At 46.7% G+C, this 27406-nt stretch overlaps 1 protein-coding gene across 1 annotated transcript in view; it reads left to right on the top strand.

Annotated features, from left to right (window-relative positions):
* Positions 1-10844: 10844 nt before the first annotated feature.
* The window catches only part of LOC137376891 (high choriolytic enzyme 1-like), a 56692-nt gene continuing 40130 nt past the window's right edge, over positions 10845-27406 (top strand). The window contains exons 1-3 of the mRNA XM_068045849.1: positions 10845-11131; positions 12368-12546; positions 21608-21689. Coding sequence (XP_067901950.1) covers positions 10845-11131; positions 12368-12546; positions 21608-21689 — 548 coding nt within the window. The remainder of the gene's footprint in view (positions 11132-12367; positions 12547-21607; positions 21690-27406) is intronic.

Genomic DNA, 27406 nt, shown 5'->3' with positions numbered 1-27406 from the left:
GTCAACATTTGGTTCCATTTTACCCTGGCTATATCCCCTTTTTTAAAAGTTAGACCTCTTCCAATTTAGAAGTTCTACTTTATATTAAAAGCAAAATACTGCGGATGCTGGAAATCTGAAATAAAAACAAGAAATGCTGGAACCACTCAGCAGGTCTGGCAGCATCTGTGGAAAGAGAAGCAGAGTTAACGTTTCGGGTCAGTGACCCTTCTTCGGAACAGTCCTTCTACTTTCTATTGTCCCTTGCTCTTCTCCATTGCTAATGTAACGTTTATGTTACAATGATCACTCTTACCCATGTGTTGCCCCACAGACACTTGCAATGTCTCCTTCCTAGTTGGACAAAGGACATATTGGTCAAGGAAGTTCTCCTGAACACATTTTGGAAATTCCGCCTCCTCCTTACCCTTTACTTGAACGTTCTCCCAATCAATATTTAGGTAATTAAAGTCCCCCAATATAACCACTCTATGGTTCTTGTGTCTCTCATTTCGCTGCAGATTTGCACCTCTATCTCTCGCTCACTATTTGGAGGCCTATAGAACGCCCCCAGTAGCATGATCATATGCTTTCTTGCTTCTCAACTCTAACCAAATGTATTCTGCCTTTGCCCCCTCAAGGACATCCTCCCTTTCCAGCTCAACAATATCTTCCCTTATTCCCACCCCACCTCCCTTTTCTGCTCCCCAGTCTTTTCTGAACACTTCAACACTTGAATTTCATAAGCCCGCCACCGAAATAGGTGACAGATGAAAAAATGGCGGCCGCCTGGGCCGCACGCCAAATAGCCGATGCGATTTCAAACGTGCGGCTCATTCAAATAGCCGGGGTGAGCCGTTCCCTCCTCCCCCCAAATCACATAGAGGGGGTGGGCTGTCCGTCCCTGGCAATGGGTCAGCTGCCTGTGTGTCAGCCCTACTGGAACATTTAAATATTTAAAGTCAAATTGAAATAAAATAAATAAATGCATTTATTTTGCCCCTCTCCCACACCCCAGTATCAATTAAATTGATTATTTGCCCTTTCCCCCCAAAACACTTACCTTCATAGTCTGACCTTCACAGTCTTACCTTCGCGCCCCCCCCTACAAAGCTGCAAAATTTTAAGCTATAAACCTTCCCACCATCCCTTACAACCCATTACATTCATTTGACCCCATTTCCACCACACCCACCCCCCCGCACTGAGAAATGTACCTCCTCCCCCCCACCCCCACCCCACCACTGTTGCACCTCATTTCCCCAGATGGGGACCCAAAGGCATGGCAGTACTGGCCTCCGGGGTAAGGATAGCGCCAGGATTTCAGGAGGCGACGGGACACTCATTAATTCAGGTAATTTAACTTATTTAAATATTCAAATGGCGGTCCCGTAGCAGAGCGGCCGGGGGCTGCCACGACGCCTCGCTGCCGCTGGCAATGTCAGGCCAGGCCCTGCCAGTGCGAGGTCAGTGGCGGGCCTCATCCAGGGCCATCTTCATGCCTACCCCCTGCCACAAATCCTGGCGTCAAGGCCTCTATAGAATCCTTCCCTTTGTATCCTTGAATATTAAGTGCCCGCTCCTCACCATTTTTAAGCCATATTTCTGTTATTGCCGCTACATTGCATACCCACATGGCTATTTGTGCTTGTAGCTCACCAGACTTATTCACCATACTTTATCTGTTTACATGCATGCATTGTAAACCTGTCTTTGCATGCCTCATAGTCCTTCTTAGTCTGCTCCTATCTAATAAGGTGCTACTTTCTTCTCTAGTATTATCCAACACTCTCACTCCTTTATGCACTTTATTCTTCTTTTCTACTTCTATATGTTCGTGCCCACCCCCCTGCCAATTTAGTTTGAACCCTCCTCACTCACACTAGTGAACTTCCCCTTGAGGATATTGGTCCCAGTCCTGTTGAGGTGCAACCTGTTCCTTTTGAATTGGTGCCTCTTGCCCCAGAACTGGTCCCAATGCCCCAAGAATGTGAATCCCTCCCTCCTGCACCATGCCTCAAGCCACACTTTGATTCTCCCTATTTTCCTATTTCTACTCTCACTAATGCATGGCACTGGGAATAATCCAAAGATTACTACCTTCAAGGTCCTACTTTTTAACTTCCTCCCTAGCTGCTGAAAATCTGAATGTAGGACCTCAATACCTTCTCTCTCTTTGATGTTTGTACCGACGTCTACCATAATTTCTGGCTCACTCCCATCCCCATGCAGGAGTATGCAGAACCCTCTCCATAACATCCTGATACCAGGGAAGAAAAACATCAATGATAATGGTTACAGAACTGTCTGTCTTCCCCGCTAATTATGGAACCTGCTATAACAATGGTATTTCTTTTCCATGCTCTTCCCTCCTATGCAGGCCCTTGCCCATTGCTGCCATGGTCTGGTCTGTACTCCTTCGAGGCGTTGTCACTCCCAGCAGTCCCCAAAGCTGAGTACCAGTTTGAGAAGTGGCACACACCCCAAAGATTCCTGCACCTCCTGCCTCTTCCTACTTTACTGGATGGCATCCCATCTACTACCCTGAGCCCTCACCGCCTGGAACATACGATCCAGGAAACTCTTGTTCTTCTTGACGCTCCACAGTGACTCCAGCTGTCCCTCAAGCTTGGAAATCCTGCGCTCGAGCTTAAGCAGCTGGAGACACCTCCTACACACATGGTCCCCCAAGACACATGAAGTGTCCTGAAGTTCCCACATGGCGCAGGAATTGCAAGCAACAGGTCTCAGCGGTCCATCCATGATCGAAGAAAAAATCTCTATTCCCTCATTTGTAATCTAGTTAGTACCTTGTATCAAGTAATAATGCCTCTAGACCTGCTCTGTGCTAATACTTTTAATACTTTTCCACTTACTTAAGCCAATTGAAATTTTATTAATTAGTATAACTAGTATATCCACTCCAGGCGCTTACCCATTGTCTCCCGAGACAAGGAGGCCAAAGAAGAAGAAGAAGAAGAAGATAACTAGTTAAGCTGTAAAGCTATCATTTCCTGGTCCTAATTTAAACCATTGCTCTAGTTTAGAGAGAAAAAAAGACTCAGCAACCAATCACCTACATGCTGTCCTATAATGTCGCTCTTTTTTTATGGAAATGTACCAGTCAGGTCTGTGCTGTTCCTGGCTCTCTCTCCATCTCTCTTTTATTCTCCTCCACTGCTGCTGCTTCCTTTATCCAAGTCATTAGTAAAACAAAGTGACTCCTGACAATGCAGAGCATGCGCAGAGCAATCACGGATGTCATAAATGCGTGCGAACATTTGTCAGCTTGCCAGCATGCGCGCACATGACATCACCGCGCACATGACATCACCACGCAATGACATCCTCACCCCTCAATAGTCGTCTCCATTCACCCGAACAGTACCCCATTCCCTTCCACCGTCCCTGCTTCAATCGCCGCTTCACCCCACTTGATCCCTGATCGCTGGTGCCTTCGCTCAGCCACTCGCTCCCTATGCCCGCTTCCCCCCTCAGCTACTCGCTCCCGCCCCACTGACCACTTTACCTCTCCGCCACTCACTCCAGGTCTCCCAGTTTCGCCCCCCCCCAACCTCAGCCATTCGCTTCTGCCCTTGACGCTTTCTCCTCCCCTCCTCCCCACCGGTCACTTCCCCCTGCAGCTGCTCACTCCAGACCTCACCACTGTTCCCCCCCCACTCCCCTCGGCTGATTGTTCGCCATTTCTCGCTCCCTCCCACCCACCCACCATGCTCTCCGGTCGCTCACTCCCCGCTTCCCCCCCACCCCCCGCCCACCACCATCTCCAGGCGGCGCCGCTTCTCTCTTCTTGGCCACTCGCTCCTACGTCGCCCCGTAACCCCTCATGGCCCGCCTTGTTTCTTCAGGTGGCATGGCGGGGAACGATCGAACATGGGAACAAGTGGCCAAGAGGAGGGAAGCAGCACGGTCTGGAGCTATCAGCTGACGGGGGCGGGGGAAGCAGGGAGCAAGCAAGTGGCCGGATAGCAGGTGGGAAGTGGGAAGTGTGCGGCCGGAGGCGGGAGAGAGTAGAGAGGCCAGAGTGAATGGCTAAGGGAAGGCAGCGGAGAGCGGGTGGCAAGAAGATGGGCGCAGGAGGGAGCGGCAAAGAAAAAAGCAATGGCAGGAGGGAGCAGTGGACTGTTGGGGGTGGAATGGAGGCGGCGATGGCAGTCATTGAGGGGATTTTCAGGTTGAATTTGTTTTTTGTGATAAATTGAGCAGCACCATCTTTAATCCTTGGCAGCTGCCTGAGACGTCGCAGACAGAGACTTTTCAGTGTAAGAGGCTGCATTTGCACATGTGCTAGTACTGTGCCACCTAGTGGTTGTGTTGTCAGCAAACACAGCCTTTATAAAAATGGTGAAAAGCTGGAGCCGCATTACAGATCCCTGGGGAACACTACTTGTCACATCCCACCAATTAAAGAATGTTTCCTTGATCCAAATTCTGTGTCTCCTGTGCCCTGATCTGACACCCTGATCCATGCCCTGATCTCCACCCTGCTCCTGACCCAGCCCCCAGGTTTCCCTGTCCCTGATGTCCTCCCTGCTTCCAATCCCCACAATGTGTGGCCCCAGTCTCCTGCCCGATCTCGACCAACTTCCCACGATCAGTGGCCCTGAGCTCCTCCCTGCTCCTGCCTGACCCCCTGATCCGTGCCTCAATCTCCTGCCCGGTTCTGACCCAACCCCCACAATCCGTAGCCTCAATTTCCTCACTGCTTCTGGCCTGACCCCCACGATCCGTTCCCCAAGTCCCCTGCCTAGCCCTGACCCATCTCCCTTGATCCATGCCCCTGATCTTCTCCATGCTGCCAATCAGACAGTTGCGATCCATGCTCCTGATCTCCTCCCTTCTCCCAATCCGAACCACCCTAACCACAACTCTGATTTCCTCCCTTCTCCCGCACTGACCCCCACGATACGTGGCCTAAGTCTCTTCCCTGCTCCCAATCCCATCCTCGCAATCCATGCCCCAGTCTCCTTCCTGCTTCCGACTCCCCTGATCCATCACCCCGATCTCCTCTCTTCTCCTGATCTGACACTGGTGATCTGTGAGCCCGATCTCCTCCCTGCTCCCGCATTGATCCCCATGACCCACAGCCCTGATTTCTTCACTGTTCTACACTGGCTCTAGCAATCTATGAACCTGATCTCCTCCTGGTTCCCGACACCCCCAGTCCGTCACCCTAATCTCATCCCCTGGCAATCCATAGCCTCAAACCTCTCCTGGCTCCCAACATCCACGATCTACAGCTCCCCATCTGACCACTTTGATCCAGGCCCTGACCTCCTTTCTGCTCCCGACCCGACCCGCGATCTGTGGCACTGATCTCCTCGCTGCTACTGACCTGGCCCTGGGGATCCATGGCCCTGATCTCTTCCCTGCTCTTGATGATTCATGGCCCTGATCACCTCCCTGCTCCCAATGCCCCTACTCTGTCACCTGGATCTCCTCCCTGCTACTGACCCAATCCCGCCGATCCATGGCCTCAATCCTCTCCTTGCTCCCGAAATCCACTATCTGTGGCTCCGATCTGACCCCCTCGATCCATCCAGTCCCAGATCTTCTTTCTGCTCCCAACCCGACCTGACGATCTGCAGCCCCAATCTCCTCCCTGCTCCAATTCCCAACCCTGGGGTTCCCTTGCCCCGCTCTCAGCTTTGCTACTGACTCACCCCTGCAATCCATGCTCCTGATCTCCTCCCTACTCCTGACCCGACCCTTGGGATCCATGGTTCTGATGTCCTTCCTATACTGTCGACAATTTTCGGCACTGTACTTCGGGAAAGATGTAAAGGCTTTAGAAAGGATACAGAGGATGTTTACCAGAATATTACCAGAAATTAGAGACTTCAGCTATGAAGAGAGGTTGGAAAAGTTAGGACTGTTCTCCTTGAAACAGAGAAGGTTAAGAGGTAACCTATTTAAGTTTTCAAGCTGATAGGAGGTTTTGATAGAGTAGATCGAGAAATAATTCCCTCTGGCTAGTAGGTTAATGTATAGTTGACAAAGGTTCACAATCACTGTGAAAAGTTCTAGATGGGAGATGAGGAGTAATGTAAAGATTGTACAACATACTGTAGACAACCACAATTCTGGATATTCCACTCAGCAGTGTAACGCAGGGTTCCCCCTGAATGGTCCAGGCAATGTAAGCATTGTTTGAGGACACCAGTTGTGTGCTGTATCATGTTCCTTTTCTAAGTTGCAGATATTTCTCTTGACATAGTGCACTGCAAACAGCGAGATGTTATTACCATTTCCTGTTGTTGTCTGAGATGCATCGATTCCTGTAACGCAGAATACAACCCCAGATCTGCATTGTTGAACAGTCAACAACAATGTTGAACATTGTTGAACCTTACCATTTCACAGTTGCAGCCAAAGTACTGAAATAAAACCCACCAGAAAGCAACTATTCCATAGCAATTTTATGCAACAAAATAACACAATAATCCATACAAACTGAACTAATCACACCTCGCATTTCCTTGGTGCCTGGCTTGTCATATAATAGAAACAAAGAATGGTTACAGCACATAAGGAGGCCAATTGACCTGCCAAGTCCGAGCTGCTCTTTGCAAGAGAAAATCATCCAGTACCACTCCTCCGCCCTTCCCCTGTAGCCCTGCAATTTCTTTTCCCTTCAGGAGCTTATCAAATTCCCTTTTGAAAGTCATGATTGAATCTGCCTCTGCCACCCTCTCAGGCAGTGCATTCAGGATCCTAACCACTCGTTTAAAAAAGATTTTCCTCATGTCACCTTTGGTTCTTCTGCCAATCACCTTAAATCTATGCTCTCTAGTTTTTGACCCGTCCGCTATTGGGAACTGCTTCTCTCTATCTGCTCTGTGCAGACCCCTCATGATTTTGAACACCTGTATAAAATCTCCTATCAACCTCCCCTTCTTTAAGGAGAACTGCCCCCGCTTCTCCAATCCATCCATGTAACTGAATCCCTGAAAACATTCTCGTAAACCTTGTCTGTAAACTCTCTAAAGCCTTTGCATCCTTCCTAAAATGTGTGCCCCAAAAATTGACATAATGTGCTGGATTTTGTTCCCAGCCCGACATCAGGTTCCTAGGTGGGGGTGGGGGAGGCAGAGAATCGGAGCAGCAGCGGCCTCCATGGAACCCGATGTTGGGATTGCCGGTCCAATTTTCCCGTGGACGGGATAGGCCGACGTTGGCCTTCCTGCCCTGAGGCCAATTGAGGCCCTTAAGTGGCCTATTGGCAGCCAATTAAGGGCCTCTTCCCACCACCGCTGGGATCTTACCAGCAGTGGGAGTGCGCGGGGAGGATGCCTTGGAAAATTAAGTGCCCTGCCTGCGGGTTTGGTGGGGTGGGGGGGTTCCCTCCTTTGTGGGCAATTTGTGGCCGACGGAGGACCACCCCTGAGATCCACTGTACCCCTAGGAGCCCTCTCCCCCTGGGCTGAATGCCCACCACCCCCAGCCCCCCTCGCCGGGGCCTTACACACTGGCTCCGGTGACCCCACCTCATCGACCTCAGGGCCAGGGGTTGAGCGCTGGGCCTGGGTCCTAGGCCTCTGCAATACCGGCATGTGAGCCACCACTCCCGGTGACTCTGCCGATACTGTTGAGCTTTTTTTTATTCATTCATGGGTTGTGGGCGTTGCTGGCTAGGCCAGCATTTATTGCCCATCCCTAATTGCCCTTGAGAAGGTGGTGGTGAACTGCCTTCTTGAACCACTGCAGTCCATGTAGGGTAGGTACATCAACAGTGCTATTAGGAAGGGAGTTCCAGGATTTTGACCCAGCGACAGTGAAGGAACGGCAATAAAGTTCCAAGTCAGGACGGTGTGTGGCTTGGAGGGGAACTTGCAGGTGGTGGTGTTCCCATGCATCTGCTGCCCTTGTCCTTCTAGATGGTAGAGGACGTGGGTTTGGGAGGTGCTCTCTAAGGCCCTGTGATTGGCCAGCAGCTCTTTTGGGGCTGTTAAGTGTTTAAAAGGATGGGGATCCCGCCTTCTTAAAGTTTGACCCCAAAAGACCGGAGGACTGCTCCAAAGGTCAGCAAAGTTGCAGAGGCAGGGATCCCCCCGCCTTTTTGACCTGGTGCTGGGAGCCAGCCTGCTGCATAAGATTCAGCCCAATACTCCAGTTGAGACCAAGCCAGTCCTTTATAAAGGTTCATCCTAAATTACTTCCTTTTCACTTTATGCCCCTATTTATAAAATGGAAGATCCCATATGACTTTTTTACCATTTTCTTAATCTACTCTGCTACTTTCAATGATTTGTCCAAATATACCGCTGGTCTTTCAGTTCCTGCAGGGGGAGGTGGTGGCGTGGTGGTAATTTCACTGGAGTAGTAATCCAGAAACCCAGGTTAATGCTCTGGGGAGATGTGTTTAAATTCCACTACAGCAGATAGTAAAATTGGAATTGAATTAATAAATCTGGAATTAAAAAGCGAGTCTAATGCTGACCATGAAACCATTGTCGATTGTTGTAAAAATCTATCTGGTTCACTGATGTCCTTTACGGAAGAAAATCTGCTGTCCTTACCTGGTCTGGTCTATGTGTGACTCTGGACCTACAGCAATGTAGTTGGTTCTTAAATGCCCACTGAAATGGCCTAACAAGCCACTCAAGGGCAATTAGGGATGGGCAATAAAATGCTGGCCTACCCAGCCACGCCCACATCCCACAAACGAATAAGCCCCTTTTGGATTGTACCCTTTAGTTTATATTGCCTCTCCTCATTCTTCCTAGCAAAATGTATTACTTCACACTTCTCTACATTCAGTTTCATCTGCCACATGTCTGCCCATTCCACCAGCCTGTCTAAATCCTCATGAAATCTATCATTATCCTCTTCACAGTTCACAATACTTCCAGTACTTTGAAATTGTGTCCTGTGCACCCAAGTCTAAGTCATTAATATATTAATATATATCAAGAAAACCAGTGGTCCTAGTACCAATTCCTGGGGAATCCAACTCTATGATAAAAGCAAAATACTGTGGGTGCTGGAAATCTGAAATAAAAACAGGATGCTGGAAATACTCAGCATTTCTGGTAGCATCTGTGGAGAGAGAAACAGAGTTGACGTTTCAAGTCGGATATGACTCTTCTTCAGAACCAATGGAAGGTAGAAATGTGATGGGTTTTATGTCGTTGAAAGGGGGGGGGGGAAGGAAGAACCCAACTCTATACCTTCCTCCAGTCCAAAAAACAACTCTTCACAACTACTCTATTTCCTCTCACTCTGCCAAATTCATATCCACGCTGCTACTGTCCCTTTAATTCTATAGGCTTCACCTTTGCTGACAAGCCTGTTATGTGGCACTTCATCAAACGCCTTTTGGAAGTCCATATACACATCAAACGCATTCCCCTGATCAACCCTCCCTGTTACCTCAGAAAAAATCTCAATCAAATTAGACAAACGTGCTTTGCCTTTAACAGATCTGTGCTGGCTGTCCTTAATAAATTCACACTTGTCCAAGTGACTGTTTATTTTGTCCTAGATTATCATTTCTAAATGTTTTCCCATCACCAAGTTTAAACTGACTGGCCTGTAGTTGCTGGATTTATCTTTACGCCCTTTTTTGAACAAAGGTTTAGTATTTGCAATTCACCAGTCCTCTGGCACCACCTCTGATCTAAAGAAGATTGGGAGATTATGGCCAGTACCTCCACAATTTCTACCTTGCCTGCCTCAGATGGATCCCCTCTGGTCCTGGTGACTTATCGACTTTAAGTACAGTCAGCCTTTCTCTTTATTGATTTTTCGCCCATCCAGTATCTCAACTGCCTCCTCTTTCACTATGATTTCTGCAAATTATTCATTTTAGTACCTTGGCCATGCCCTCTGCCTCCATCCGTAGATACATTTTATGGCCCCTAATCATCCCTCCTCTTCCTTTTACTACCCTTTTCCTATGTACATGCCTTTAGAAGACTTTTGGATTCCCTTTTATGTTAGCTGCCAATCTCTTCTCATATTCTTGCTTTGCCTCTCTTATTTCCTTTTTCAGCTCCCCTCTGAACTTTCTATATTCAGCTTGGTTCTCATTTATATTATCAACCTGACGTCAATCATATGCCCCTTTTTCTACTGCATCTTACTCTGTCTCTTTTGTCATCTGGGGAATCCTGGCTTTGGTTGGTTGCCCTAACTTTCCCCCTCATATGAATATATCTTGACTGTACCTGAACCATTTCCTCTTTGAAGGCAGTTCATTGTTCCATTGCAGTTTTGCCTGTCAATCTTTTATTCCAGTTTACCCAGGACAGATCTGTTCTTAATCTATTGAAATTGGCCCTCCTCCAATTAAGTATTTTTACTCCAGATTGCTTCTTGTCCTTTCCAAAACTGATCTAAACCTTATGATATTATGATTGTCTTGTGGGTGCCTTTGCCTGGCCTAGTGTTTCTATGCTGAGCTAGCCCAGTTACTGCAGCAGGGCTGGTGGAAGGCTACTGACTTACAATGAGGGAGACTGCAGATGACCTTGCAGGATGCTCTCGAGCAGCTCTGAGCCTAGAAGGCCTGGCTTCAAATTACAACACCTCATCATGAGCAGATACTATCTGGGCTGGCTGGCTAAGAGACAACAGCAAAGGCACTGGCAGAGCAGCAGTGGTGAGAGTATGAATAATGTCATCCTGAGAGTTGGCAGATAGATTGCAAAGATGCTGTGAGACCCCAAAGTCTCCTTTGAGCACTGGCATCCACATCAATGATGGCAGTATTCTGAGCTTGCATGGCAACAAGCTGAGATTTCATGACTTCAGTCTGAGATGCCACTGCAGCACTCAGACGTTGGGTGACTTCTGCTTGTGCTGTAAAGGAAACTGAGACATCAGCCATCAGACACTACTTCATGGTTAGCTTAGCAAGTGCTCTCATGGAGTTGGTCGTCACTTCCATGCTGAAAAGGATGGGCTCCAAGCTCTGCGCTAAGTTGGAGCCTGAGTCCTCTGTGCTCCTTGATAGTGACAGTAGGTTTCCTGGCAATGCAGCCAATACATCATGCATTTCTGTGTGCATGCCCATTAACCTTTTTCTCTATGCTACCCCATCAAAGTCCTCATTTGAACCCTCAGCAGCAGAAACTGCATTCAACCTTGTCCTCTGGGGTGTTAGAACCCACATGATGTGGTCCCCCTGGTCAGGATGCAGCCTACCCATGTCTGGTGAGTCACCACATGCAGATCCCACCTCTGTATTAGCCTAAAAAGTACGTGCAGTGCCAGTATTTGAGTTGGCGGCTACTAGAGCTAAAACAAAGTGATGCTGTTACTTCCTTATCAGTCTCTTGTCCTTCTAGGCCTTCAGCCTCCCACACCACAGGCTGGCCAGGTAGCAGTTATTATGTATCTAACAACAAGAGAGATGGTGACATAGTGGTAATGTCACTGAGCTAATAATTCAGAGGCCCAGGCTAATGCCTTGGGGACATGGGTTCAAATCCCACCACAGCAGCTGGTAGAATTTAAATTCAATTAATCAATATAATTAATTAAAAAAATCTGGAATTGCGAGCTAGTCTCAGTAATGGTGAAACTATCATAGATAGTTGTAAAAACCCATCTGATTCACTAATGTGCTTTAAGGAAGGATATCTGCTGTCCTTACCTGGTCCGGCTTACATGCGACTCCAGACCCATAGCAATGTGGTTGACTCTTAACTGCTCTCTGAAATGGCCTAGCAAGCCACTCAGTTGTCAAGGGCAATTAGGGATGGGCAACAAATCTTGACTTTGCCAGCAATGCTCATATCCTATGAAAGAATTAAAAAAAGTAAAGGTACCAAGTTCATAGGATATGGTATGTGAATATGCATTTATTGGTCTTGATCACTTGTGTGAGGTCATAAACTCTTTCGGCACTGCAGCCAGGTCCTCAGGGCTAGATTATTGACATTGAATTCAATGGCTGCTCAGTATTTGGCTGCAGGGTCACTGAGTCCCCTGAGGAAAGAGGACCTCCTCCTCCTGTACTAAGTCCTCTAGGGCATCATCCAAGAACGTCAGGGCATGCTGTCTGGCCTATTGCACCATTTCTGTAGGTTCTTGCTGGTCTTCAATTCTTCTGTAACCAGTTTCAGCCTCGGCAACAGCCAGAATGCACCTCGCCTTTATGTCTGGCTTTAATTAATGCAGGCTAGCTTTAAGCGGTGCTGGCCTCACTCAAACTTGGGCCCTCTATTGAGACGTGTTCAGCATTGGGCTGCATGCCGTAATCATTATAATTAACAGGCAGCATGAAGTTTATGCTGCCTGCATCACTGAATGGGTGTGGTTTATTCGTTTGGCAATTTTGGTATCAAAAATAATTTAACTAAGCTGATTTCAAATATAGAAATATTAATTTAAGTTTTTAATTTTAATTATTTCTTTTTAGCTGCTGGTCAAATATAGGATATAATAAACAACTACAGATTATTTCATTGCAAAGAAATGGTTGTGTACAACATGGCGTTGTACAGCATGAGTTACTACATTCACTTGGTTTTAATCATGAGCAAAGTAGAAGTGACCGTGATGACTATGTAAGCATCATATATAAGGATATTATTAAAGGTAAGCATGCTTAAAGTATTAATGTTTGTAACTGAAGTCAAGTTAAAGAAGGGGGTCAGGCCAGTTGGAGATAAAAAAAAATCTTATGGACAATCAATAAGTGCCAAAAATATTAAATTAACACTTTTCCTTGGTTTTCACAAATGTGTGCTCTCGTGTGTTTGAAAGGGTTCAAGAGGAGACAATGGACTAATTAGTTAGGATTGTATGAAAGTAGAAAATGCCCTTATAGTGATTTGTTATTCACTCTCAGCCCTTTATGTTGGGGCAAAGAAAGCTCTTCTGAACAATTATCATCCACATGTTCTTGTTCCTGCAAGATCTCTGGAGTTGGCACTATCTTTTTAGCCATGTTGGCTCAAAGTAGTGAAGGGCACAGCAGTCACTGATAATTCTGGAAATACTTTCGGGTGCATACTGTTGAACTCCTCCGAACCTATTCAGGCATCAAAATGACGTTTTCAATTCTGCAATGGTCTTCTTAATCACCAGCCTAATACTTGCATGGGCCTCATTGTACTGTTTTTCTACTTGTGCTTGGAGTAGTCAAACCAGCCACATTTAGGGATAAAAGGAGCAATGTGTTGCTATAGTTTAATTTGGAAAAATGACTTTTCTTTCTCCACATGATTTAATTTTATATAAACTTAAAGACAGTCAAAATATAGACCCTTAATTTGTCTTTCATCAACATTGGGGCTGAGCACAGTAAGAATGACATAAACACTGAGGAAATTCACCCCTTTGGTTTAAAGTAGTTGGTGAAATTCAACTTCATCTGAGGCACAAAATAATCATTAGTGGATTGGATGCCCATTATACACCCAAACTAATGAAAAGGAAAGACAAGACGGGTGTTTAATGAATGGCTAATCCATTGTTACCTGTTTTAAACCATTGGCGAATGTTAAAATTACCCTCAATAGCTAAAGTAAAAATACAAAAAATCCTTTGATGACTTGCTTGAAGATAAAGGGAATGAATAAGTGTATTAAACTGGCCAAAGCAAGAGTTTATTTCAGTTATTTCTGCAAGTATTATTTTACAGGAGCAAAATACATTTTGGTCTAAAATACTAAAATAATTCCTAGGGAGTTTATTCGGTTTGCATGACATTGCATAAGCTGTATTTATTGCTGTAAGTTTTTATCATATGTACCAAATTTATTTCTCATTGGCATGGAAATAGCCTCTATGGTTTCTTTTGCCTCTAATGGTAACTGATCATATTATTCTTTATGTTCATTATTTAAGGACCACTCGCCCATTTCGATTTTATCTCTCTCTGAATTGATTTCAAGAACATTCAGTGCCCTTTTTCTTTGATGGAACATTTTCATTTATCCTGCTAGTATTTCTTTCTTATGAAATCATTCAGGTTAAACACCTTGTTAAAAACCACACAGAGAAGAACAGATCACCATAGCAACCTTTGTTTGGGTTTTCAGACCTTTAAGTTTTGAACCACACCCCTGTGGTGGTTGCTTGCTAACAAGTACGGCCCCAACATTGATTGACACTCCATTTGTTTTCTTTTAGTGTCTTTGAGGTAGCCAAGTTAAGTAACCCTTCAGCCAATCTAGTGTCAGGTTCTGCAACTCGCTATAGTGATCTGTTCCATCTCTCTGTGGTTTTTAACAAAGTCTTACTGAACAACCTTTTGTTTTGTTTCAGATTGATGAGCCAATTTTTTTATACATAACCTTCCTTTATCATATAGAGTTTTACTACACATGGCAGCAGAGGATGTGCCTTATCGCGCAGTAGCCATCCTTAATATATGTTTTTTCTCTATGAAGAGAGGAGTGAATGCTGAATACTGGAGGGTGAAGGGGTCATGGCAGCTTCCTGTACACTGAGGGCTGAATTTTGCCAGCTTGAGCTTCAAAAACGGCGCAGTGAACGCGCGAGATGTACTTTGCGGAGCTGCTCCAATATTTAGTGCAACGGCTCATTTACAAGGCTGGGGAAAACCGTCCCCCCACCAATGGGAGAGGGTGGGCGCTCCATCTCCAGCAATGGCATCCAACGACACCGCGCAGGCGCCAGCGCCATTTTTAAAGGGTTTCCAGCCCTGCAGTTTAATTTAAAGTTTTAATATTACAGGATCTATTAAATGAAAATGAAAAATGTACTAAATGTTTCAATCCCCTCTCCCACCCCACAATGACTAATCAATGTATTAATTGTCCTCTCCCCAAAAAAATCTTACCATGAGATCCCGACCTTCCCCCCCCCAAAGTTTAAAACCTTTTACCTTCAACCTTTTCCCACCATCCCCTCCACCAATTCCCCCCTCCCGTGCTGAAAACCTACCTGCTCCCCCTTCCCGACCAGTATTCCGCGTCGGATCTCCGAACGGAGATCCAAAGGCGCGGGAAATCGGACAACCGACCAGTAAAGCCTGGCTCAGGTATAAAATTAAAACCCGACCCGACCACAGCCAACCCAAACCAGACTGGAGCCTGAGTCCTTTAATTTTTTTCACGCCCAACTCGACCCGAAAATAACAAACATTATTGAAACAGAAAAAATCACATCAAAACGTAGATTAAAAAGAAAACAATGCAAAACAGTAGTCCAGTCTGACCTGACCCGGGCCCGAATGCTAGACACAGAATATAGACACGACCCCACCCAAACCTGACACATGTAATCGGGTTTGGTCGGGTTCAGTGGGGTCGGTTTGGTCAGGTAGCCAGGCTTTACCGACCGGAATACCGCAGCGGGTCGGCCAGTGGCAGCAGGTAAGTGATTAATTCATTACTTATCATATATGTAAATTGTGAATCCGCCATTGGTAATATGGGGCAGGGCCTTCCTGGCGTCGAGGCCCGTGGCGGCCTCTCCCGGAGGTATTTTCGGGGCCCCCCCCCACCATGACCCCCGACGTCAGAAGCCCGGTAAAATTCAGCCGTTGAGTGTTAACACGAAGGATCTGTTGAATAGCTTACCAAATATCTGCACATTCATAGAGTTTGATTTTATAATCTAGCCTCCAAGATCGACAACGAGATGGAAAATGCGGGCCGCATGCCATAGAGCCGCCACAATCTTCTGTGTGGCGGCTCATCTAAATAGCCAGGGCAGACCGACTCCCCGCCTGATCACGTGGAGGGGGCAGGCTGTCCATCCCCGACATTGGTGTCAGCTGCCTGTGCGCAGGCACTGATGCCATTTTTAAAGGGCTGTTAGCCCTACTGGCTAATTTAAATATTTAGAGGTAAATTGAACTAAAATAAATAAATACATCTCTTTTTCCTCTTTCCCATCCCCAATAACAATTAAATTAATTATTTGCCCTTCTTCCCCCAAAACACATGAGCTAACCATCATTTAAACATGAGTTTAAATAAATAAATTTACCATCTGATCTTTCCCCTCCAAACTTTCAACTACAACCCTTCCCACCATCCCCTACACCCATGCTGCTAATTTGGCCCCATTCTCCACCTCCCCTGTTGCACTGATAAACTTACCACCCCCGCCCCCCCAACCAGTGTTGCTCTTTGTTTACCCGGACGGGTATCCCAAGGCGCATGAGTGCCGGCCACGGACCGAAGATTGCAGCGGTACATGAATCTATGGAGGAGGAGGCAGCAGACGGACAAACTGGTCAGTGGCAAGTGGTATAAAGGAAAACCACAAAGAAGAAACCTCCAAGAAAGGAACAGGCCACCACCCAAACCAGTGGCAACAGGAGGCTACCGTCTGAACAGTCTACGGCAGCTCTTCCTCATTGGACGAGGAAGGGCCGGAACGATGGCACCTGCAAAAGAAGCGGCAGAACTCAAAGGAGCTGGAAGATAAAGCCCCCCCAGCTCCAGAACACTGGAAGCTGTGATGGGCCCAGCACGCCCCAAAGCGCCAAACCCAGCAAGATGCCCAGTGCACCCCAGCTTCGGGACACAGAGAGCAATGAAGCGTCTGGCGCACTCCAGCTCCGGGAAGTCGGGAGCAGTGATATCTGTGAGGAGGAACAGAGGGGAAAGACACCAACATCAGAGGACAGCCCAAGCTTTGCTGCCTACGACACCCCCTCGATGTCACCCAAGCGGAACAAAACCCCCATGAGTAAGCAAGAGGGGTTTCTGAGCCCAACAAATGTGAAGCAGCTTGTGTACACTTTGGGTATGCAGGAACATACTCAAGGACTGGGACTAGCAAGGACTCCAGGTGTGGGAAGCAAAACCCAACTTTAAAACGGGTATAAAGATTACTTTGATTAACGTGCGTAACGTTAAATCCACTAGGCGATGAGTTTCTACTTTGGGCTACCTCGCCAAGGTCAAAGCCGACCTGCTGTTGCTGCAGGTGTGTGGAATTCCGCACCTCAGCACCTACAGGCAATGGTTGCAACGGTGGTCCCACGGGCCATCGATCTGGTCAGGGAAAATGATTTCCATTCCTCCGGCCTGGGTATTCTGCTGCGCGGAGGCAACTTCACCGTCTCCGAAGTTAAGGAGGTGGTGGGCGATCGTCTACTCGTAGCAGATGTAATGTACAACAATGCTCCGTTCCAGTTGATCAATGCATACGCCCCAGTTCAATGCAGCGAGCGGCTGACTGTCTTCCAGCAGCTCCCACTGCTGCTGGCAATGTCCAGACCAGTCATTCTAGGCAGTGACTTCAACTGCATCATTGATGCAGCTGGACGATTCGGCAGTGAAGACAGCAAACTGGACACTACGTCCAGATTCCTAATGGAAACAGTAAAATATGCCAAGCTGCACAACGTCTTCAGCAAACCTGCAGACAGAGTGCGGTGTAGATACACCTGGTCAAGATTGGACGAGTCTGCCCATTCCAGGATTGACTTCCTGTTTGTGTCCCATGCTGTCACGGTCAGATCCACCGATGTCAAGCCGGTGTTCTTCTCTGATCACTGCGTCTTACTGGCGGACTGTCACTTACAGGACGACCAGCGGGTTGGCAGGGGGACATGGAAGCTCATGCTATACTGCTAACCCCAGAGAACGTTGAGGAACTGAAAAGGGATTACAAAGGTTGAAGAACCGTGAAACCCCTCTTTGAGTCTCCAGTGCATTGGCGGGAGGCGATCAAGGAGAACATCAAGAGGTTCTTTATCTTGAAAGCTGTTCAGAAGGCGAGAGACAGATAGAGAGAAATGTCCCGACTCCAGAAAACAATGCAAAATCTGCTCTGGCTGCAGTCGATGGGGGTCGAAGTCAAGGAGGATCTCCAAGAGGTGAAGAGCCAGCAGGCCTCACTCTTTGCCACGGAGGCCTCCAAGATCATCTTCTGGTCCAGAGTCCGCTGCGTTGAGCAGGATGAGATGTGCTTGCGTTTCTTCTTCCAAAAGGTACACACAGAGAGCTCTGTGATCAGCAGCCTGAAGGAAGAGGATGGCTTGGGGAACGTCTCCGCAGTCTGACGTACTAAGGATCCACAAATCCTTTTATGCTGGGCTGTACAACATAAAGCCCACGGACAGCACGGCCTCCCAGTCCTTCCTGTCATCTATCACGGAGATCTTAGATGACAGCACGCGAGACAGACTGGACAAACCGCTAACTTTGGATGAGCTGACAAACGCTGTCAGGTCCTTCGAGACGAGTAAAACTCCCAGATGTGATGGCTTACCCGGTTGAGTTGTATTCGGCTCTGTGGGACTGGATTGGCCCAGATCTGCTGGAACTATACGAGAGTATGCTTCTGTACGGCATCATGTCAGAATCCATGAGGAAAGGCATCATCACCCTCATCTACAAGCGGCAGGGGGAGAGGGCAGAAATCAGAAATTGGCGCCCTTCTCTCTGCTTAATGTTGATTACAAGGTTCTGGCCAAAGTCATCGCCAGTCGGGTCAAGTCTGCTCTGTAGTCGATGATTTACCCTGACCAGACCTGTACTGTACCCGGCAGGAAAATCTCTGATGGCCTCGCTCTACTCAGGGATATGATCGCCTATGTACAGGACAGGAGGGTGGACACCTGCCTCATAAGCTTGGACCAGGAGAAGGCTTTTGACAGGATATAACACAAAAACATGATGGACGTGCTCTCCAAAATGGGGTTTGGGGAGGGAATACGCAATTGGATCAAACTGTTCTACACAAACATCAGTAGCGCAGTCTCAATCAATGGGTGGGAATCGGAAGGTTTCCCTATCCGATCTGGAGTCAGACAGGGCTGTTCTCTCTCCTGTCTTGCTTGTTTGCTGTATTGAACCTTTTGCTGAGTCCATTAGGAAGAATGCGGGCATAAGAGGAGTGACAATCCCTGGCAGCGGAAGCACTCAGGTCAAAGCCTCCGTGTACATGAACGACGTCGCTGTCTTCTGCTCGGATCCGCTGTCCGTTCGCAGACTGATGAGCATCTGTGACCAGTTCGAACTGGCCTCGGGAGCCAAAGTTAACCACGCAAGAGTGAGGCCATGTTCTTTGGCAACTGGGCAGACCGATCCTTTGGCCCCTTCACCATCAGGTCAGACTACCTGAAGGTGCTAGGGAAATGGTTTGGAATGGCCGGGCCGTGCGCTAAAACCTGGAAGGAGCGAGTAGCCATACTACACCGTAAACTGAGCATGTGGGAGCTGCGTTCTCTCTCCATTGTGGGTAAGAACCTGGTCATCAGGTGCGAGGCGATCACGTTGTTGCTGTATGTGGCGCAGTCTGGCCCATACCCCACTCCTGCACCGTGACGGTCACCCAAGCCATTTTCCGCTTTATCTGGAGGTGCAAAATGGACCGGGTCCAGAGGGACACGATGTTCAAACCTCTGGATAAGGGCGGGAAAAATGTACCCAATGTCGTTCTCATCCTGATGACCACCTTTGTGTGCTGCTGCATCAAGCTGTGCGTAGAGCCCCAGTACGCGAACACCAAGTGGCACTACGTGCTGAGGTTCTGTCTGTCCCCAGTGTTGCGAAGGATGGGTCCAGTCACATTGCCATGGAACGCTCCATCCAGTTGGACCATGCCGTACCAAATATCCTTTGTGGAAAAGTTTCTGCGGTAAAACACCTTTGATCACCAATCCATCAGGCAGTGGTCTGCACGGAATGTCCTTAAGGCCTGATGGGAAAAGGAGATGGTGGATCATTTGGCAGAATGCCTCATCACTAGAACTTTCAAACAAGCACCAAGACATAGCTTGGCTGATGGTGAGAAGGGCCCTCCCCGTCAGATCCTTCCTGCACGCCCAGAGTCTCACCCACTCCACACGCTGCCCTCGAGGGGCTGTGGTGGGGAAGAGACTGTTGCCCACCTGCTCCTGGAATGTGCCTATGCAAAGCAGGTGTGGAAAGAGATGCAGTGGTTTTTGTCGAGGTTCATCCCAAGCAGCTCTGTAACACAAAGTTTGTGCTCTATGGACCGTTCCCAGGTACGCACACCGAGATTAACATCAACTCGGTGAAAGATGCTATTTGGTCTGCCCGAAATTTGCTGGTCTTCCAGCGCAAAGAGTTGTCCACGACCAAGTGTTGCAGACTGGCACGTTCCAAGGTTCAGGACTATGTGCTGAGGGACGCAGTAAAGCTTGGGGCAGCCAAAGGCTCAATGGGGAAATACCACTGTGTAAGGTCCTCCTGCCATAGTGAACTGAGGGGCTGAACCCACGGTAAACCCCTCAGGCTGTATACACCAAATATGTGTTTGCTGTAAAATGTACATGGCATGTAAAATGGAATGGAAGGGTTGTGAGGCAACTCACTCCTGCATTGAAGAAAACTGACTTCCTTTGCACTTTTTGGATTGTCAGCTTGGTGCAGTTTTGAACTGCTTTGTAATGTATTTTTTACAGAATTTTATGAATAAAATATATTTTGGGGAAAAAAAAACCAAGACGTAGCTTGGCTGGTGGTGAGAAGGGCCCTCCCCGTCAGATCCTTCCTGCATGCCCGGAATCTCACCGTCTTAGCACGCTGCCCCCGAGGTGGCTGTGGTGGGGAAGAGACTGTTGCCCACCTCCTGCTGGAATGTGCCTATGCAAAGCAGGTGTGGAAAGAGATGCAGTGGTTTTTGTTGAGGTTCATCCCAAGCAACTCGGTAACACAGGAGTCTATGCTTTACGTGCTGTTCCAAGGGACGCACACCGAGATAAACATCAACTGCTGGTGGAGGGCCATCAATTTGGTGAAGGACACGCTTTGGTCTGCCCGAAGCTTGCTGGTCTTCCAGTGCAAAGAGTTGTCCATGACCGAGTGTTGCAGAGTGGCACATTCCAAGGTTCAGGTCTATGTGCTGAGGGACGCACTAGAGCTTGGGGCAGCCACCGCAAAGACTCAATGGGGAAATACCACTGTGTAAGGTCCTCCCGCCATAGTGAACTGAGGGGCTGGACCCATGGGAAACCCCTCAGGCCGTACACATCAAATATGGATTTGCTGTAAAATGTACATGGCAGATAAAATGGAATGGAAGGCTTGTGAGGCAACTCACTCCTGTATTGAAGAAAACTGATTTCCTTTGCACTTTCTGGAATGTCAACTAGGTACTGTTTTGTAATGTATTTTTTATAGATTTTTATGAATAAAGTATATTTTTGGGAAAACACTAAAAGGGAGAAAAAACATTTCCAATAAGAAAATAATCAATAAGGAAAGTTTTAAAGCTCTTATTTCTGCTTGGATCATTTGGCAGGGAAACTGCTGGCCCTCTTTTACCTGGCTGTAGGTTACTCAGGAGTGCAATAGGGGCTTTAAAATAAGATAGTCAAATCAACAGCATCACTGAGTGACAATCCTACTCTGTTCCAACACTGTAAAAACTACATAAAGACTAAGGAAAATCATCCCTTTGGTTTAAAATAGTTGACAGTGAAATTCAACGTTGATGGAGGTGCAAAATAGTTGGTAGCAAATTGGATGCCCGTTATACGCACAATCTAATGGAAAGGAAAGACAAGAGGGTTGAATAATGGATGGCCAATCCATCGTCACCTGTTTTACAACGTTGGCAAAAGTTAAAATTACCCTCGGTGGCTTAAGTAAAAGACAAAACTTGTTGATGACTTGCCTGAAGATAAAGGGAGTGAATAAGTGCATTAAACTGGTCAAAGCAAGAGTTTATTCAGTTATTCCCACATGTTATTTTACAGGAACAGAATACAATTTTATGAAAATGGACACCAATAACCTGGACACACCATACGATTATAATTCAGTCATGCATTATGGAAAGTAAGTGTGAGATTAGCATATTGTATTGCAAGAATAGAGATATGTAGTATAGGAAGATTGGGTTGAAACACAAAATTAAAGCCTATTTTCAGAATGTAAAGAATTAAACATATCTGTGGTGTATGGAAAATAACATCACTTTTGTGCCTCACCCTTTTTAAAAGCAGCCAAAAACTTTTTATTCACCTTCATTCTCACACCCCTTGCACGTACTATTAGATTGGGCCAACTAATTTCCTAAAGAAAATCATGTAGGAATAATTTTCCATAAACTATTTTGATGTCATGACTTGAAGAATAACATCTATGTACTTTTGTTTTCCTGCAATACAAAAAAGGGCACACATCCAACAGTCATCTGAATTTTCCTTTTGCTGGTTCATATGTTGTGTAATGTTTCCTGCACATGCCCATGTTTTAAATTGTCTAATTGTCTGCTTTGGTTCATGCCACATTCAAACTTTGTGTTATTCTAACAGGTTTGACCTTCATTTACTTCACTTTACAGATGTTTGAGAGTAGGCTGATGGGGCAGTAGTTGGCCGGGTTGGCCTTGTCCTGCTTTTTGTGTACAGGACATACCTGGGCAACTTTCCACATTGCAGGGTAGATGCCAGTGTTGTAGCTGTACTGGAACAGCTTGGCTAGGGGTGCGGCAAGCTCTGGGGCACAGGTCTTCAGTATTATTGCCGGACTATTGTCAGGGCCCATAGCCTTTGCAGTATCCAATGCCTTCAGTCGTTTCTTGATATCATGCGGAGTGAATCAAATTGGCTGAGGTCTGGCATCGGTGATGCTGGGGACTTCAAGAGGAGGCCGAGATGGATCATCAACTCGGCTCTTCTGGCTGAAAATTGTTGCAAATGCTTCAGCCTTAACTTTCGCACTGATGTGCTGGGCTCCCCCATCATTGAGGATGGGGATATTCGTGGAGCCACCTCCTCCAGCTATTTGTTTAATTGTCCACCACCATTCAGGCTGGATGTGGTAGGACTGCAGAGCTTAGATCTGATCCGTTGGTTAGGGATCTCTTAGCTCTGTCTATTGCATGCTGCTTATGCAGTTTGGCACGCAGATAGTCCTGTGTTGTAGCTTCACCAGGTTGACACCTCATTTTGAGGTATGCCTGGTGTGCTCCTGGCATGTCCTCTTGCACTCTTCATTGAACCAGGGCTGGTCCTCTGGCTTGATGGTAATGGTAGAGTGGGGGACATGCCGGGCCATGAGGTTACAGATTGTGGTTGAGGACAATTTTGCTGCTGCTGATGGCCCACAGCGCCTCATGGATGCCCAGTTCTGCTTGCTAGATCTGTTCGAAATCTATCCCAGTTATCACGGTGGTAGTGCCACACAACACAGAGGAGGGTATCCTCAATGTGAAGGCGGGACTTCATCTCCACAAGGACTGTGTGGTGGTCACTCCTACCAATACTGTCATGGACAGATGCATCTGCGGCAGGCAGATTTATGAGGACGAGGTCAAGTATGTTTTCCCCTCCTACTGGTTCCCTCACCACCTGCTGCATACCCAGTCTAGCAGGTATGTCCTTTCGGACTCGGCCAGCTCGGTCAGTAGTGGTGCTACTGAGCCACTCTTGGTGATGGACATTGAAGTCCCCCACCCAGAGTACATTTTGTGCACTTGCCACCCTCAGTGCTTCCTCCAAGTGCTGTTCAACATGGAGGAGTACTGACTCATCAGCTGCGGGAGGGCGGTAGGTGATAATCAGCAGGAGATTTCCTTGTCCATGTTTGACCTGATACCATGAGACTTCATGGGATCCAGAGTTGCTGTTGAGGACTCCCAGGGCAACTCCCTCCTGACTGTATACCACTGTGCTGCCACCTCTGCTGGGTCTGTCCTGCCGATGGGACAGGACATACATGGTGATGGTAGTGTCTGGGACATCGTCTGTCAGGTATGATTCCGTGAGTATGACTATGTCAGGCTGTTGCTTGACTAGTCTGTGGGACAGCTCTCCCAACTTTGGCACAAGCCCCCAGATGTTAGTAAGGAGGACTTTGCAGTGTCAATTGGGCTGGGTTTGCCATTGTCGTTTCCAGTGCCTCGGTCGATGTCGGGTGGTCCGTCCGGTTTCATTCCTTTTTATTGACTTTGTAGCGGTTAGATACAACTGAGTGGCTTTCTAGGCCATTTCAGAGGGCATGTAAGAGTGAACCACTTTGCTGTGGGTCTGGAGTCACATATAGGCCAGACCAAGTAATGACAGCAGATTTCCTTCCCTGAAGGACATTAGTGAACCAGATGGGTTTTTACGACAATCGACAATGGTTTCATGGCCATCATTAGGCTAGCTTTAAATTCCAGATTTATTAATTGAATTCAAATTCCACCTTCTGCTGTGGTGGGATTTGAACCCATGTCCCCAGAGCAATACCCTGGGTCTCTGGGTATTAGTCCAGTGACAATACCACTACACCACCACTTACTCCCTTTCCTTTTTATCTACCTCTTCCTCTGTGTGTGTGTGTCTGTCCATGTGTGCATGCGCCCAAGTAAATGCATGTGTGGGTGTGGTGGTGACCATTTTAGGAATGAATATTGCTCAATATATAGTAATGTTCTGTTTTAAACCCACAAGAAAACCTGTCGCTGTCTGTTTATTTGACAAATAAAAGAAAAAAGGGTTAAAACCATAGTAGTACAAAAACTTGCTGCAGTCAGTTCGGAGTTGTACAGTGGGAACCACCTGAACCCCTTACCACCCGGCCATAACACAATAAATACATTTTTTAACCTTATCTTCAGTTCACAGATGCTTATAAATCCTGTGTGGAGCAGGGCTGACACCTGAAAAATGGTAGGACTCAATTTCAAATCAAATGATCTTCAGGTGTCCTTAATGCACAGAATGCCGGGCTTTGTAGTGCTCCCTTTAGGCCCAAAGGCCTATTTATACAACACAAATGTATTAAAGTTGTCCACTGGACTAGCTAGGGTAGAAATTAGTCTTTGTTGTGCCTATTTTCTCGATGGAAAATGGGAGAAAAAATGGGAGTGTTGAAGGGTTGTTCCCTGTGCAAGATATCTAAAATATTTCCAATGCTTTATTGGCATCAGATGATTTTCATGTATTATGGACAGCCACTGGAGCTCGTACCTTTCATATCTTAATGATGGGCCCAACATCTGTTGAAGAACCCATTGGCAAAATCCATCAGCAGGTCCACTCAGATTTTGATGGGATTGCTGTGGCCTAATGAGTGACCGCCATTATAAAACATTTTTTTATTTACCGTCCTATAGAGCCAAGCTCCTCCCAGCTCCAGTAAACTCCTGAGCACCACTGCCAATAAGCGATCAAGCCCTCCTTTCTTTTTTACCTTGTAACTTGCAGGACTTAGCTAGGTTGTTGCTGGTGAGGCAAGCAGTCCAAATTGCATAAGGCCAGAGGGCCAAGCTGCCACTGGAGACACAATGGCTCCAGCAGCTTAGGTCAATTATTAATATGTGACCCAAAGCTCAATTTCAGGCTTGCCTCGTGTTTCTCAGTTCAAGCATGCACTGGAACACATCATACATAACAACATAAAAGAACCTTTAGCAAATTGTTGTTAAATTCAGAAATTTAACAATAACATTATTGTTTAAATAAGGATAAAAAATAAGGATACAAGGAATATGAAGGCTCTCTAAGTATGCCGGAAACAATCAGTGTAGAAAATCAGTAAACAAGGCAAAATGAATGGAACAGGACGTGTCAATGAAATTATTGAGAATATTAGTGCCATGACATTTTAGGGTCTTTAATGTTATGAGTGCGGGTGGTACCTACTGTTTACCTCCCAACTGACTGCAATTCTATTTTGATTAAGTGATGATTTAGCCCCTGAGTGTTTTTAAGGTCAAATAAACCAAAACAATGACAGGTTTTCTCATAGGTTTAAGAAAGATTAACTATTTATTCAACAACATTCCCAAAATGTTCGCAACCTCACTCATGCACACATGCAAACAAAAGAATGGATAGCTAAAGAGGGAAATGGGTACGTAGTGAGGTAAGTGTCCATGGTTTGCAGTAAACCTGTTGAATCTTCTCAGAAGGACAGTCTCTTTTAAATGTGCAGGCCTGTGTGTTTGTAGTCTTGAACTTTTTGGGGTGTTGTAGATTTCTGGTGGCTAAGGCTTCAGACTGGAGTGGTGATCACTTTCAGTTCTCTGCTGCAACAAGTTGAAGTGTAGAATGAGCAGCAGGGCTCCTTCTTTGCGTGGCTGGACTTCTTTCGACAGCCACTGGCTGAACTGCTTTTTTGTGCTGTTGTTGTGTTCGCTCCCTCTCTCTCCAGAGGATTGCCTTTTAAGGTAAAAAATCATCACATTCTGTTATTTGGCACATGGTCTTCTCCCCTGGTGTGATCACATTATGGACCAGGATGTGGAATCCATGTTGATATTTGGATGTCTGGATTTTTTTAAATTCATTCATGGGATGTGGGCGACGCTGGCCAGGTCAGCATTTATTGCCCATCCCTAATTGCCCCAGAGAAGGTGGAGGTGAGCTGCCTTCTTGAACCGTTGCATCCATGTGGGGTAGGTATACCCACAGTGCTGTTAGGAAGGGAGTTCCAGGATTTTGACCCCGTGACAGTGAAGGAACGGCGATATAGTTCCAAGTCAGGATGGTGTGTGACTTGGAGGGGAACTTGCAGATGGTGGTGTTCCCATGTATTTGCTGCCCTTGTCCTTCTAGTTGGTAGAGGTCGCGGGTTTGGAAGGTGCTGTCTAAGGAGCCTTGGTGCATTGCTGCGGTGCATCTTGTAGATGGTACACACTGCTGCCACTGTGCATCGGTGGTGGAGGGAGTGAATGTTTGTTGATGGGGTGCCAATCAAGTGGGCTGCTTTGTCCTGGATGGTGTCGAGCTTCTTGAGTGTTGTTGGAGCTGCACCCATCCAGGCAAGTGGAGAGTATTGCATCACACTCCTGACTTGTGCCTTGTAGATGGTGGACAGGCTTTGGGGAGTCAGGAGGTGAGTTACTCTCCGCAGGATTCCTAGCCTCTGACCTGCTCTTGTAGGCACGGTATTTATATGGCTACTCCTGTTCAGTTTCTGGTCAATGGTAATCCCTAGGATGTTGATAGTGGGGGATTCAGCGATGGTAATGCTGTTGAATTTCAAGGGGAGATGGTTAGATTCTCTCTTGTTGGAGATGGTCATTGCCTGGCACTTGTGTGGCGCGAATGTTACTTGCCACTTATCAGCCCAAGCCTGGATATTGTCCAGGTCTTGCTGCATTTCTGCATCATGGGTATTATTCTGTTATGATGTGACTACTTAACACCTTTGGTGTCTCAGAAGAAAACCATTCAATTCAGGAATGTCTCTTGATGGTTTCAAGATGGGTGTAGTTAACACCGCTTAGTCTGGAATGTATCTTTTTGTCCTTTAGAGACAGTGAGGCAGTTTTTGAATACACAGTCCAGATTTTCTGACCTTTGGTGGACATCTTTGCAGCACATTGTCCCTTTTTGAACGGAAAAGTCAATTTTAAGGCGTGCACAATGAATAAAGTTCATATGTTAAAATTTAGGAATATGATATGCCTTTACTGGGCATGACATTAAATATTGATGGATGTCTCAACTGCAGATCAAGAACTTAAGTGTTGCAACTATTGATATCATACTTTCAGGAAACAGAACACATATAACCACTGTAGTTACTTCTTACAGTTCTTAAGCACAATCCTTGAG

This window comes from Heterodontus francisci, chromosome 14, assembly GCF_036365525.1.
Source record: "Heterodontus francisci isolate sHetFra1 chromosome 14, sHetFra1.hap1, whole genome shotgun sequence".
Classification (NCBI taxonomy): domain Eukaryota; kingdom Metazoa; phylum Chordata; class Chondrichthyes; order Heterodontiformes; family Heterodontidae; genus Heterodontus; species Heterodontus francisci.
Note: the sequence above shows the minus strand (reverse complement) of the source record. Positions and strands in the feature narration are given on the sequence as shown.